We start from the raw sequence: 13,005 nt of genomic DNA, 5'->3' as shown, positions 1-13,005 counted from the left end.
ATAGTCCCAAACTCTTCAATCTATATATATATATATATACTATAAGATGCTTTTTATAATTCTTGAAAAGCTACTTGCAAGTACCATAATTTCCATTATAAAATTTAGTATATTTAGGTACCTGTTACATGTGTAACAAAATTTTTGGCTACTTGAAGTATTTTGGTGGTATGCATGGATGATATTATCTCCGTCCCATAATAAATACAGTTATTTAGTTTAAATTTGAACGGAGATTATTATGGATCGGAGTATAAATGTATAATGGCCGAACGCCTGCAAACTTAATTACTTGAATTTGTTTGTGTGCATTTTTTTGCAAACTTAATTACTTGAATTTGTTTGTGTGCCATTTTTTTGTGACGTACTTTGTGGAGCTGCCACAAATACGTATGGTATGAGTCATAGCCCGATATGTCACGATCGACACATGTGCGATGCAATATTCTTGTCAGTTTCTTTTGATGTTCTCTTTGTTTGTTTTCTTCTTTTGGTTTTGTCCTTTAGCTCGATATGTAAAGATTGACATGTTGATTAATTTTGTGGTCAGGAGTAGCAATACTATGACTAGTTTGTTTTCTTCTATTGGTTGGCTGGTTGCCCTCTAGCTCCGGTCATTGGTAGCTTTCTCAGTTGTACCTTGTGCTTTCAATTTGTCGGGACGTTTTAAGAATGATCAAAAAATTAAATGACACTTCCAATGATTACAAATGTAGGTTGTGTATGCCATCTTTTGAATTTAACATTATATAGGTATAAATAATATAGAGAAACTTATTTGCATGTTTCTGAGTTTTTCCTCAATCTCTTATATGACTCTAAGTTTATCTCATCTATTTTCTATTTGAAGTCTCCTATACTCATTGAGAAATTTGAGATTTCGCCACTGCTTAATGTTGGTTTCGGTGTTATGCCATCACATAAATGAGCTTCGATAAAGAGTCACGCTTAACTGGGTGGACTTCGATATTTTGCCATTTTAGCTCATTTATGCATTTTAGATGTATTTTCTGTGAAATTAATTACAAACAGTACTATTTTGCCCATGTCTTCCTCATTGAACCGGACCAAAAAAATTATAAACGAGGGGAGAGAGATCTAGAGCAGCGACCGGCGACGTCGCCCGCCCGCGTCGAGCCCCTCCCGCTGCCGGCGCCCTCCTCTGCCATCGCGCCTCCTGCTGTCGGCGCTCGGGCCAGCCCGACTCGCCGCCCCTCTGGTCCAGACGACGCCGCTGGACGACGCCAAGACTCTCCCGTTGCCGGCGCCCTCCCCCGCCGCCACGCCTCCCACTGGCGCTCGGGCCAGCCCGACTCGCCGCCCTTCCGGCCCAGTCGACGACACCGCCTGCCCGCGCCGAGACCCTCCCGCTGCCGGCGCCCTCCTCCGCCACCACACCTCCCGCTGGCGGCGCTCGGGCCAGCCCGACTCGCCGCCCTCCGGCCCAGTCGATGCCACCCAACGACGCCGCCCACCCGCGCCGAGACCCTCCCGCTGCCGGCACCATCCTCTGCCGCCGCGCCTCCTGCTGCCGGTGCTCGGGCTCCTCCTCACTTGCCACGTGCGCCGGCGTCAACTCCTCGCTCACCACGCATGCCGGTGTCGCCATAGCTCCAGCAAAATAGAGACAAGGGCAAATCGGTTACATAATCAATTAATTTCACCGAAAATGCATCTAAAATGCATAAATAGACTAAAATGGCAAAATATCAAAGTCCACCCAGTTAAGCGTGGCTCTTTATCGAAGCCCATTTGTGGGATGACATAACATCGAAGCCAGCATTAAGCAGCGACAAAATCTCAAATTTCTCTATACTCATTCTGTTAGTCGACTATGAGTTGACTATTTTTTTTAAGAAAAGATTTTGACCATATTGCCTCATGCATACTCATAGTTATATGTGCAAGCTTAGTGAGAAAACACAATTCTACGTGAAAAATATTTTTCTTTCAAAAAAGTGAGGAGGCATACTATTTGACCACAAGTTTTAAAATGAAATTTAATAACTAAAAAATCAAATTTGATGAAATTCATACAAAATTTTCAGCAAAAAATTAAACCCAAATTGAAATGATTTTGGTTTGCAGTTTCAAAAATCTTTCATGGATTGATCAATTCTTTTTTAAAAAAATTTAAATTTTGTTTTCAGATTTGAAAATAAATAGTTGTCTAGTTAAATTTTATTCTAAATTAAGTAAAAAAATACGAACAATATAGTTATCTTAGAAAAATATTATAGTCAGATGAAGGTTAACTCATAGAATGGGTATAAAAATGAAAACCCAAGGGCATATATGAATACAACAAAATTTAAGTGCGTGAAGGGATTAAATAGAGAAAAAACTAAAGAAATGCAAGGAATTTCCTCGATAACATAATTGGTCATTTTCGCCGGCTACTGAATTTATCGTCAAACGTAAAACACTTTTTTTTTTGTCTGGCAACTAACCAAATGCCTAATGTAATCCTTCCATTACAAATATAAGTTCATTTAGGATCATGAACGTAGGTAGTCAACATGAAATATTAGAGATGGATGTCCTAATAGACTTACTTAATTATATTTGTGTGAGGGCGTTTGTGCTTAGAAAATGCATGTTTACTCGAGTATACGTGCACTCATCTCTGTGGCATATATATTACCTAGATGGTCAGACAAACTTAACAAATTTAGTAGCATATTGTTACAATTATATTCCACTCTACAAATCCTACAAAATTAAATTAAATTTACACATCACACCATGAAAAACACAAATTTAGTTCTGAATGCTAGGTAACCAAAGTTTGTGTTTTTTTTTGTTGTTGTACGATTTGTAGGTTTGAACTTACTTTTGCATATATATGGGGGTGATATATTGTGGCCTCATCGGTTTGCAAAATTTGAAAAATATGCCAAACGGTATATCAGCGGGGAAAATAATTTGCGGTCAAAACGTTTATATTTATATTCTTAGTGACTTGGACGCGAATGCTAAAAATAAACTGTAAGGAAAAAACCTCAAAAATAATTCCATATAAGTTTTAAATTCAAACTTTGATACTAACACATGTATTTTAGGCAAAAGATGTGGCCTTAAAGTATATAACATTGCAATATTTCATATCTATTTTTTTTAAATTTATTTAGAAGCATTTGAGTGGTATGCAAGATATATGCTGCAGTGCAGTACTTTTCTTTCAATTTTGTTATTGATCAAACATTTGATTTTTTTTGTTAAGTGAAACATGCATACACAATACATGGGGGGCTTGAGGGAGAGGACGTGTATGAGATTTTTGACTTACGTACATGCTTTTAAATTATCATCCAATAGCAGTGAGTGGATTTCATTGATGGAATTAAAATTTTCAAACGCTCCATCAATAAGCGGACCCCTTTTCTTTATTACAGTAGTAAAAATCAAACTCATGAGACAACCATGCATGGATGCATACATCACACACGAGCACAAACTATCTCCACAAATTTATGGAAGTTCTTCGTCGATCCGCCGTCGAGCTCGAACGCCGAGACCATCCTGGACTGCAAATCCCGTGCCCTAGCCCTCATCATCCGGGCTTCTTCCTCCTCCCCGGCGAGCAGCGACGCCACCGCCTCAGCCACGCCGCCGCGCGTCATCAGTGGCTTGCCGGTGCCGTCGCCGTCGAACGCTGTGCCGAAGCACCACAGACGCGCCACGGCACGTGCGTTCATGTGCTGGTCTCCTAAGAAGGGGCGGCACACCATGGGCACGCCGCCGGAGATCCCCTCCACGACGGCTCCCCACCCGGAGTGCGTCACGAACGCGCCCACCGCCGGGTGCCGCAGCACGGCGGCCTGCGGCGTCCACGGCACCACGAGCCCGGCGCCGGCGGAGTTCTTGGCGCGGTCTAGGAACCCCGGCGGGAGCAGCGGCCACGACTCCTCCCGAAGCGACCAGAGGAAGGGCGCGCCGGTGGCCTCCAGCCCGCAGGCCAGCTCGCGGAGCTCGTCCGGCGGCGGCGCAGCCACCGTGCCGAAGCTGACGTACGCGACGGAGCACGCGGGGCGGTCAGCGAGCCATGCGAGGCAGCCGTGGGGGTCGTCGTCGTCGGGTGCCAATGCCACGGCGGCGCCGGGGAGGAAGTGGTAGGGGCCGATGGGGAGGCAGTTGGGGAGCGCGTCGGCAATGGCCGCAGAGACGTCCGGAGGGAAGAGGCCCGGGAAGGCATTGAATGCGACGGCGGTGGCGGCGCCTGGCAGCCGCTGCGCGACGCGGCAGAGGAGCAGGGTCATGACGCGGTGCATGTCGCCGCTGCTGGTGCCAGCGCCACCCAGCAAGGGGAGGTCGCGGACGCGGTAGCACCCGAGGCCCGGGTAGGAGGTCAGCAGCTCGTCGCCGCGAGCACCGTAGTCGCCGTCGCCGATGTCCTCCCGGAGCGCGTCGCCAACGAGGTGCGCCAGGAGCGCGCACGGGCCGCCCGTCCAGACGGCGACCCAGGGCACGCCAGCCTCGGCGGCCATGGACATGAAGGCGTCCCCGACCACGCAGCTCACCCTCGCGCCGCCTGCCTCGTCGCCGGCCATCTCTAGCGCCCGCTTAAGCCCGCCACCCTCCGCAGCCTCGACGAACATCTCCATGCGGCGCCACGCCGGCGTCCCCTCACCGTCGTCTTCGCCTCCTCCTCCCGACGGCATCTCCACGAACCGCAGGTTGTTCCCCGGGACGACCGCTGCGGTGGCGGGGAGGCGAGCCAGGGAGTCGGCGGTGGAGAGGAAGGAAATGGTCACGGACGGCGCCGCCGTGGCGAGGGCACGCGCGACCGCGAGGAGCTTCGGGGCATGGGAGCTGAAGGGGAAAGCCACCACGGCGACGTGCAAATGCTGCGACGTCGAGCTCATCGTGGCTGTGCTTGCTGAGACAGGCAGTGAGCCTTAACCTTAACCTTGTCTTCTTCGTCGATCGATCCCGTCCAACTTCTATACTGCCGCTAGCTTAAATACTCCACCATAATAGGTACTGTGCGAGTGTATGATGGTCCACCGTAAGCAGCGGAGCCCGAAATTATTTAAAGCCAGGGCGACGAGCAAGCATAACTATAATCAAATATATAATCTATACTTTTAATTACTCCACCATAATAGGCTTTGTACGATGGTCTCTAATCATCGGTGTTAGGTGTAGGCATGGAGATGGATTCCAATCGATCTAGATAATATATAAGGGTACGTCACATGATGTAGGAACCAGGGTTCATGTTCTCGATAGTAAGCATACGCCCCTAAATGGGGTAACCCCAAAGAGATTTGCTCTGATCCAACAAAAATATCTCGAGGTACAGGTATTTTGAGGTACCAAATCGTTTCCCACCATTGGATCTAGCTAAGTAGGATGTGTATTGTTAGATTCAATGACCAGAAACGATTTGGTACCGCGAGGTATTGGTACCTCAAGATATTTTTCGTTACTTTTTGTTGGATTAAAGTAAATCTCATCCCCAAAACTCAACCCACATAGTAGGGGCGTCAGGGCAGCCCAACGCCCAACCCCGTCGAGCCAGCATAAGAGGCGTTGGGGTGGTCGGAGTCTGACACCCACTGCCCAAAATCCCGTTAAACAAGGGTATAAGTGTTGTGTCACCTACCTGTCAGGTGTCAGAATGACTCGTAAGGTCTTGCGTTAGCCCCTGATAGAACACTTAATGGACATGCGTGTCTAGTGTCCTGAAATGAATAGGAGTGCTCTCGTCCTTAACAAATTTACCCTGTCAGTCTTATTGTCTTTATTACCCATCGACATTAGTAATAACATTCTTCTTGTCCGAGAACATGATGAGGTGGAGACATCTGGCATTATGAGATGTGTTGACAGCAGATAGATGAAGGCAGGAAGACACTATCAAGGGCATGTGGGCGTCTCAATATTGCACACCAACAAGAGCGGTGTGGCAACCTTTATTGACTTCCTGACTGTCCACAAGGTGCATTTATGGCTTTATTATAGTTGTCTTCTCATTGAACATTTTTTTACCTTTTTTAATCATTTGTTCCTTCCGATGCTACGATAGACTCTAGTAGTATAAAAGGAGAACCAAGCCTAGGGGAAGGGAGGAGTATTTTTGATAGGCAAAATTTGCTACAGGGCATAAAAAAACGCGTAATTAGCCGGTGGACACCGTAAGATCATAAATTTGCTGCAGGGCACCACAAAAGTGTGGTAATTAGTTATAGGGCACTCCGACCAATTTTATATTATTTTTGGAGTAAAAACTTCTAAAAATGACGAGATTGCCCTTGGTGGCCAACCTGTTATACGCCCTTATCACCGCTAGGTTGCCACTGTCGCCGCCTGCTCACTCGCCCTGTAGGCTAGGGTTTAGGTGTGGTGCGGCGCCGAGACCAACTAGGTCTGGTTCGACTGGACCCAGTTGACATAACGAGTTAGCCGCCAAGGGCAATCTCGTCATTTTTAGAATTTTTGATTCCGAAAATAATAAAAAATTGGCCGGAGTGCCCTATAGCTAATTAACACACTTTTGTGATGCCCTGCAGCAAATTTGTGATCTTACGGTGACCACCGGCTAATTACGCGTTTTTTTCGGTGCCCTGTAGCAAATTTTGCCTTTTTGATACCATCATCCACCTCATAGGACAAGGATATTATAACCCCATGCGACCGAACCTATATATAGGGACAAAGCTAGAGTGAAATAGAGGGGGAGAAGGGGAATGCCACGAGTATCTGAATTTGGATTGGAGGAATGAATATATGGTGAAAATTCATAAACTTTAGTTAAAAATCCTTCGTACATGCAGCTTCGCCACTGCCTGTATACTTGCTCAACTCCATTCCCATGGGCAATTGACTTTCGTTTTCAAGACTATATGTGACCTCTTCCATGACCACACCCCCTGGCTGAGCCCTAAAAGGGGATATAGCACGGAAGTCACCATGGTACTTTGCCGAGATTTTATAATGGACAAAATTCTGAACTCTACTTAAATATTAAAACCGACTACAATAATAACTTGTTTTGATCAAAAAAAAGCTAGTTCCATGCCAATTAGGTGGGCTTACTCTAATAAATTAACTTGTCGAGATGATTATACTTGTCGGTATTTGTATTTGAAAATTGTTATAGGGCTACTGTCAACATTCTCGATATGAGATATCCCATACATTATACTTACATTGATATGAGTTATGTATACCAAATACTATATGGAAAGAAGTCCCATACATATGGATACATTCCCAAAGCAAGTAATGAAGAATAACACAAAGGAAGCAATTTGTAGCTGCTGACCCCAATAGTCCTACCAGACTGTTTTGCTTAGTACTTCTTAGAGTTATATTGGCTACTACTAAGTTTGCTTAGATGATTTGCATACCTGTCTCCATTGTTCTACTTGGACAAGGGGCAGTTGTGAGTATAAATACAAGACGTACCATAGGAGAAGGAAAACAACCCAACATAGTCAATACAACACAAATCCCATGCAATCAATATTGGAGAAGCCCAACCGACGTCTAGCCGCCGACAGCCATGCCCAAGTTCTGTAACGATATAGTTGCATAATATCTTTGAGTTTTCTTCCTCATATGTTGTACTCATGTGAGATCAATATAATGACAACACTGACTTCAGCCAACAGTTGTAGGGTTATTACCTGTTGTCAGGGGACCCAAGCCTGCATAAAAAATCACGTGTATTTCTCCTTACTACAATTTCATGAATACATTGGCATCAACAGAACCATATATTTTCAAATACCATAGTTGGATCTTTATTCCACGACAAATATGAAATAGTTTGACGAGATAGATCAGTACATGTATATCACTCTATTATTCGTAAGTTCAAATTCAACATCACAAATTTTAATAAATAGAACAAATTAAACTCTAAATAGAGTATTCACTGTTATATTTGGTGTTAACACCTATAGAAGTCAATTTGATCTTATATATTTTGTAGGATGACATATCACATGCTTTGGTTGGGTAAAGTAGTATTAGTTATCTACCGGTGCCAAATTGCCACTATAAACGTTTTGGTTGGGTAAAGTAGTATTAGTTATCTAGCATTAAGGTTCAATGTACACAAAAAAATTGGTTGCGTAAGTTTTGGTATCAAACCAAACCAGCCTTAAATATGGTCATTATAGTATAATTACATTGTAAGTTTTAAAATTTACAATGTCCTACCTTTTAGTGTATGACATTTTGATTTTTTGACTCAATGTTTATCCATTTGTCTTATTCAAAAAATTATTTCAAATATTCAAAAATATATAGCATGCTTAAAGTGTTTATAAGGTTAAAACACGTCAAAGCAAAGTAAATTATATTTCCTTTTTTTAATAAGATGAACAATCAATCCAAAAGTCAAAGCATGGTACACTTAAATATGAAGGGGTACAACTGAACTGCTTACTCTTTTCATGATAATTGTCTTTTCTGTACGTTCAACAGGATGCATGCACTTGATACATTGTACATGGATTAATTTCTTTTTTCAGAAGATTCAAAGTGCCGCCAACGAAGTTCAGGCAGTTCAAAATGCTGCGTATGTTCAAGTAACAACCAATGTGATCCAAATTCAGATGAGGTGAAGTGAATTTAGGAGCTCCAAGAGTAGTCCAAGTACGATGAGGCATTGAGGCTGAGGTCGCTTGTTCTGTTAATTCGACCTTCCCTTAACAGACTTCAAAAATCACTCTGTAATTAATAGGAGGTTGATAAGCCTATAAAGTGATATATTTACATGTTGAGAGTTTTGTTCTATTTTATTGTTTTTTTGCATATTGGAATTTTTTTCTCTGTCATTATTGACCAGACAAAATATGTTTTAGAAGGGGCAAACTCCAAAGGATATATAAGAAGGAAGAAATGAACAAAAGCATAGGAAGAAGAAAGAACAGATTTGAAGGGAGTGCTAGCACCTGTATAACTAGATTTGACTGAAGTTGGAGAGTTGATTCCTGAATTTTTCAGAGGTCATGGTCATGTGCTTTGAAATCCTTGCAGGGATTTCCTTCCATTTGCTTTGCACATGCACATGCACATGTTTGTGTTTGGAGCTCTTGCTTCCATTTGCTTTGCACATGCTTATCTGCTTGGAAAAAAAAGTTCAGCACATGTTGAAGACCTTTGAACTCCACTATCATGCAGATGATAAGTTGATGAGGCATGTAGCTATCACATGCCTTGCTCATATTATCATCTTGATATCATGCAATGTGCTCCATCTGTTTCTATTGATTTTTGACGTGACATTTAATCACTTATATTATTAAAAGAAATTTAGTCAAATATAAACAATACAAGTTGCGCTCAAAATTCATTTAGTAATCAAACAAGTCAGAAAAAAATAAATAATACTTAAATAATACAAGTGATCAAACAACATGTTAAAAATCAATATTATCATATATTAAAAAACAAAGGAAGTACATCACTACACATTCTCTAGGAGGAGATGAAAAGGAGGACAGTTTTTTCTGTCACATGCTCACAGCAATTTGGAATTTTGGATGATCCTTTCTTAATCTAATGGAAAATTACGAATTAATTAAAAAAAAGAAGAAAAACTCCTGCTAATTTGGAAGCCGTCTCATCCCTTTGCTGTCTTCTCTTCTCCGAGTAGCCAAAACCCCGTCCCTTTCCCTCCCTCCTCTTCCCGTCGCTTCCAGAGATCAAAACCCTAGCCTATCCCCTCCTCCACCTCGCGATCCCCGCGCCATGGCCTCCGCCCTCGGGGCTCAGGTACGCTCCAGCTCCCGCGGGGCTCTTCCTGCAGCTTGTAGCGCTGAGTCTCGCCCTTCTGTGGTGCCCTACAGGTGTCTGTGGCGGCTACGGGAGGAGTTGCTCGAGCAAGGTGCGTGGGTTGGATCTTCTGATAGGTTGTTCACACTAAAGCATTTTTTATTTTGGTTTTTTTTTTGGTAGGGGATTTCGTTGAGGAATATCGTGGTTCGATCTTGTCAGGCACTGTAGAATGCTAGGTGCAGGAAGGGGGGATTTTTTTTTTCAAAATTGTGCTCATATCAATTTGGGTCTGCAGCTAGTTTCTGTTTCGTCTGTTTTGCTTTCTAGTGTATTAAAGTTGGTCACACACAAATTTTGTTCATTGGAAATGGTTCTTGAAAGGGATGCCACATTCACAGTATACCGTATAAATATAATCGAATTGTGTATGCTGATTTATGGGTGAAATAGCTATTCTAGCTGATTTTTACGTCGCCCTTTCCTGAAGAATGGCTGGGTGTTTGGTCTGTTTTAGATTGGCTAAGTTGCCACCTTCCTGGCTGCTTGGAGTTTGGCATCAGTATCTCCTACCCAGTGTTGGGTCCTTGGGCCGGTTACTGCCAAAAATTGGTCCATCAGTCATTGAATGGGAACCAGGTGCTACATGCACGAGTTTGTTTTGAGAATGCTGCAACAAAGAAATGCCTGTTCCCACTTCCTTTTCCAAAGCCTGCCTCGGAAAGTAGGATTTATCATGTGAGAAAAGGTTCATGGACATTATATCAACACATAGATTTGCATTTGGATTGCTTGAGTGTGGACTCGTATTCTTGCTTCCATGAACACTTTTACTGCCTATATAAAGCTGATGTGATGTGTCGTATGAGTAATTTGGTATTTAACTTTATAGGGCTTGTCTATTATGTTCAGGGTAACAATACTGTTAACTTCTGCAATAAATCATGGATTGGCACCACATTAGCATGGGAAAGCAAGGCCTTGAAAGCAAGGCATATGAACAAGATCTTTTGCATGTCTGTTCAACAAGCAAGCAAAAGCAAAGTTGCTGTTAAACCTCTGGAATTGGATAATGCAAAGGAGCCACCCCTTAACTTATACAAACCAAAGGAACCTTATACAGCTACAATTGTCTCAGTTGAGAGACTTGTAGGCCCTAAAGCTCCTGGTGAAACATGCCATATTGTCATTGATCATGGTGGCAATGTTCCATACTGGGAAGGACAAAGTTATGGTGTCATTCCTCCAGTAAGTATTTCGGACTTAATCTTTCTCAACATAAATGCAACATTGGTTTTTTGTTTTGGGTTTTTTACTTTGAACTGTCCTCTGCTTGTCTACTAGGGTGAGGATTTGTCCTATGGACTATACTTTTCTGGAAATTTATCTTCTTTTGCTCATTATCAAATGACTTGCCATTGGGTCCACCATTGCTGCAAATAAGGAGATATGTAGATACAGTTTAAAACTGATTGTAGTCCTTGGTTTAGTTGCTTTAAACAAGAGAGATGAAGTATTTACTGCAGTTCTTCTAATCAGTAATTTAGTTTCTACTATCATGCACCGATATTGTATCTTACCAAGCACCTGCCTCAGTTTCCTGTATTGCACGGCATCTGTTCATCCTATGTCTTTGTTCTCCTAGCCTTATACTGGTGTATATTTTGCTGCCAGGGAGAGAACCCAAAGAAACCTGGATCTCCAAATACTGTTCGGCTCTATTCTATTGCATCTACTAGGTATGGTGATTCTTTTGATGGAAAGAGAGCCAGTTTATGTGTTCGCCGTGCTGTTTATTATGATCCTGAAACTGGAAAGGAAGATCCCTCAAAGAAGGGTATCTGTAGTAATTACCTGTGCGACTCAAAACCAGGGGACAAAGTTCAGATCACAGGTATGGTGTTTCTTTATTATGACATGTAAACGTACTCATATCTGTTCCAGTAATAAGCTATTGTAACTGACTATCTTGGCCTTTCACTTTTTACCCCCTAAAGTTTACACTGGCTCCGTTTGTAGAGTCCTTTGGATAAATGTGTATTAGCATATAAGCTCTTTGAAACTTTTAGTTGAAGAAAATGGACAGTATAAAGAAGATATCTTACTTCAGTGCTATGACCTTTTGTCTTCCTCTTGTTTTACTTAATCCTTGTTGTTCATTGTTAATGCATAGGTTATAGACTTAATTGTGTAAATTGTGTCTTGCACTTGGTATTCCAACCTTAAGCATATCATTGAAGTCACCCTTCACGTGCAGGTCCCTCAGGCAAAATCATGCTTTTACCTGAGGATGATCCAAATGCAACGCATATCATGATTGCCACTGGCACTGGTGTTGCTCCATACCGTGGCTATCTACGTCGTATGTTCATGGAGGATGTTCCGACTTTCAAGTTTGGTGGTCTTGCTTGGCTCTTTCTTGGTGTTGCTAACACCGATAGCCTTCTCTATGATGAAGAGTTCACAAACTACCTTCAGCAGTATCCAAACAATTTCAGGTTTGTGGACCCTTTCATGCTTGTTGCTTAAGATTTTATTTAAGTCTATTCAGTATTTCAGTGACATTTTTTGAGAAAGCTGTAGTTTACCTCTGTATTGATTGAGCTGGTTATGTTTGATGCCTGACTGGAGTTACAGCTGATTGATTCTTTTGTGAACCAACCTTAGTTTCGTTGAATTTTCAGGTATGACAAAGCACTAAGTAGGGAACAGAATAATAAAAATGGTGGCAAGATGTACGTGCAGGACAAGATCGAAGAGTACAGTGATGAAATTTTTAAACTTTTGGATGGCAGTGCACATATCTACTTTTGCGGTTTGAAGGGTATGATGCCAGGGATCCAGGACACACTCAAGAGAGTGGCCGAGCAAAGAGGTGAGAGTTGGGAGCAGAAGCTCTCACAGCTAAAAAAGAACAAGCAATGGCATGTGGAGGTTTACTAGTTTACTGAATGCCACGAGCTTTGATTTTTGCAATTTTTTCGCAGCGAGTTGAAACAGAAAACAGAAAAATCAATGAATCGCTGCAGTGTAAAATTGTCCTATTCACAAGCTTCTGTTTCACATCGTGAATAAAATGAAGCATATGATTATTTTGACACGGTAAGTTGGTATTGTGAAATCCTAACAGCTTTTCTTGTCCATCATACATGCGTGATGAAGCATTGAGGCTTTGTTGTTGGTATTTAAGAGAAATGACATTGACCATTGCCTTTTATACTTCTATGCCAATATCTGGTGATATAATTACAGTTTAACAAGATTTTCAAATAG

At 42.5% G+C, this 13,005-nt stretch overlaps 2 protein-coding genes across 3 annotated transcripts; one reads left to right on the top strand and one right to left on the bottom strand.

Moving 5' to 3' along the window:
* Positions 1-3,440: 3,440 nt before the first annotated feature.
* LOC102711363 (anthocyanidin 3-O-glucosyltransferase-like) lies at positions 3,441-4,865 on the bottom strand. The gene has a single exon (XM_040525838.1). It carries the CDS (start codon positions 4,863-4,865, stop codon positions 3,441-3,443), a length of 1,425 nt encoding a protein of 474 aa, XP_040381772.1.
* Positions 4,866-9,618: 4,753 nt separating this feature from the next.
* LOC102711083 (ferredoxin--NADP reductase, embryo isozyme, chloroplastic) lies at positions 9,619-12,853 on the top strand. Of its 2 annotated transcripts, none has more exons than XM_015839322.2 (6): positions 9,619-9,732; positions 9,807-9,869; positions 10,645-10,980; positions 11,407-11,626; positions 11,990-12,230; positions 12,417-12,853. In XM_015839322.2, exons 3-6 carry the CDS (start codon positions 10,729-10,731, stop codon positions 12,673-12,675), a joined length of 972 nt encoding a protein of 323 aa, XP_015694808.1. In that variant the 5' UTR covers positions 9,619-9,732; positions 9,807-9,869; positions 10,645-10,728; the 3' UTR covers positions 12,676-12,853. The 2 variants fall into 2 exon arrangements, with proteins under 2 accessions (XP_015694808.1, XP_015694809.1); XM_015839323.1 differs by having other exon boundaries at positions 9,720-9,732; positions 9,807-9,844.
* The last annotated feature ends 152 nt before the right edge of the window (positions 12,854-13,005 follow it).

Source organism: Oryza brachyantha, chromosome 7 (assembly GCF_000231095.2).
Source record: "Oryza brachyantha chromosome 7, ObraRS2, whole genome shotgun sequence".
Taxonomy (NCBI): Eukaryota; Viridiplantae; Streptophyta; class Magnoliopsida; order Poales; family Poaceae; genus Oryza; species Oryza brachyantha.
This window is presented reverse-complemented; position numbering and strand designations above follow the sequence as displayed.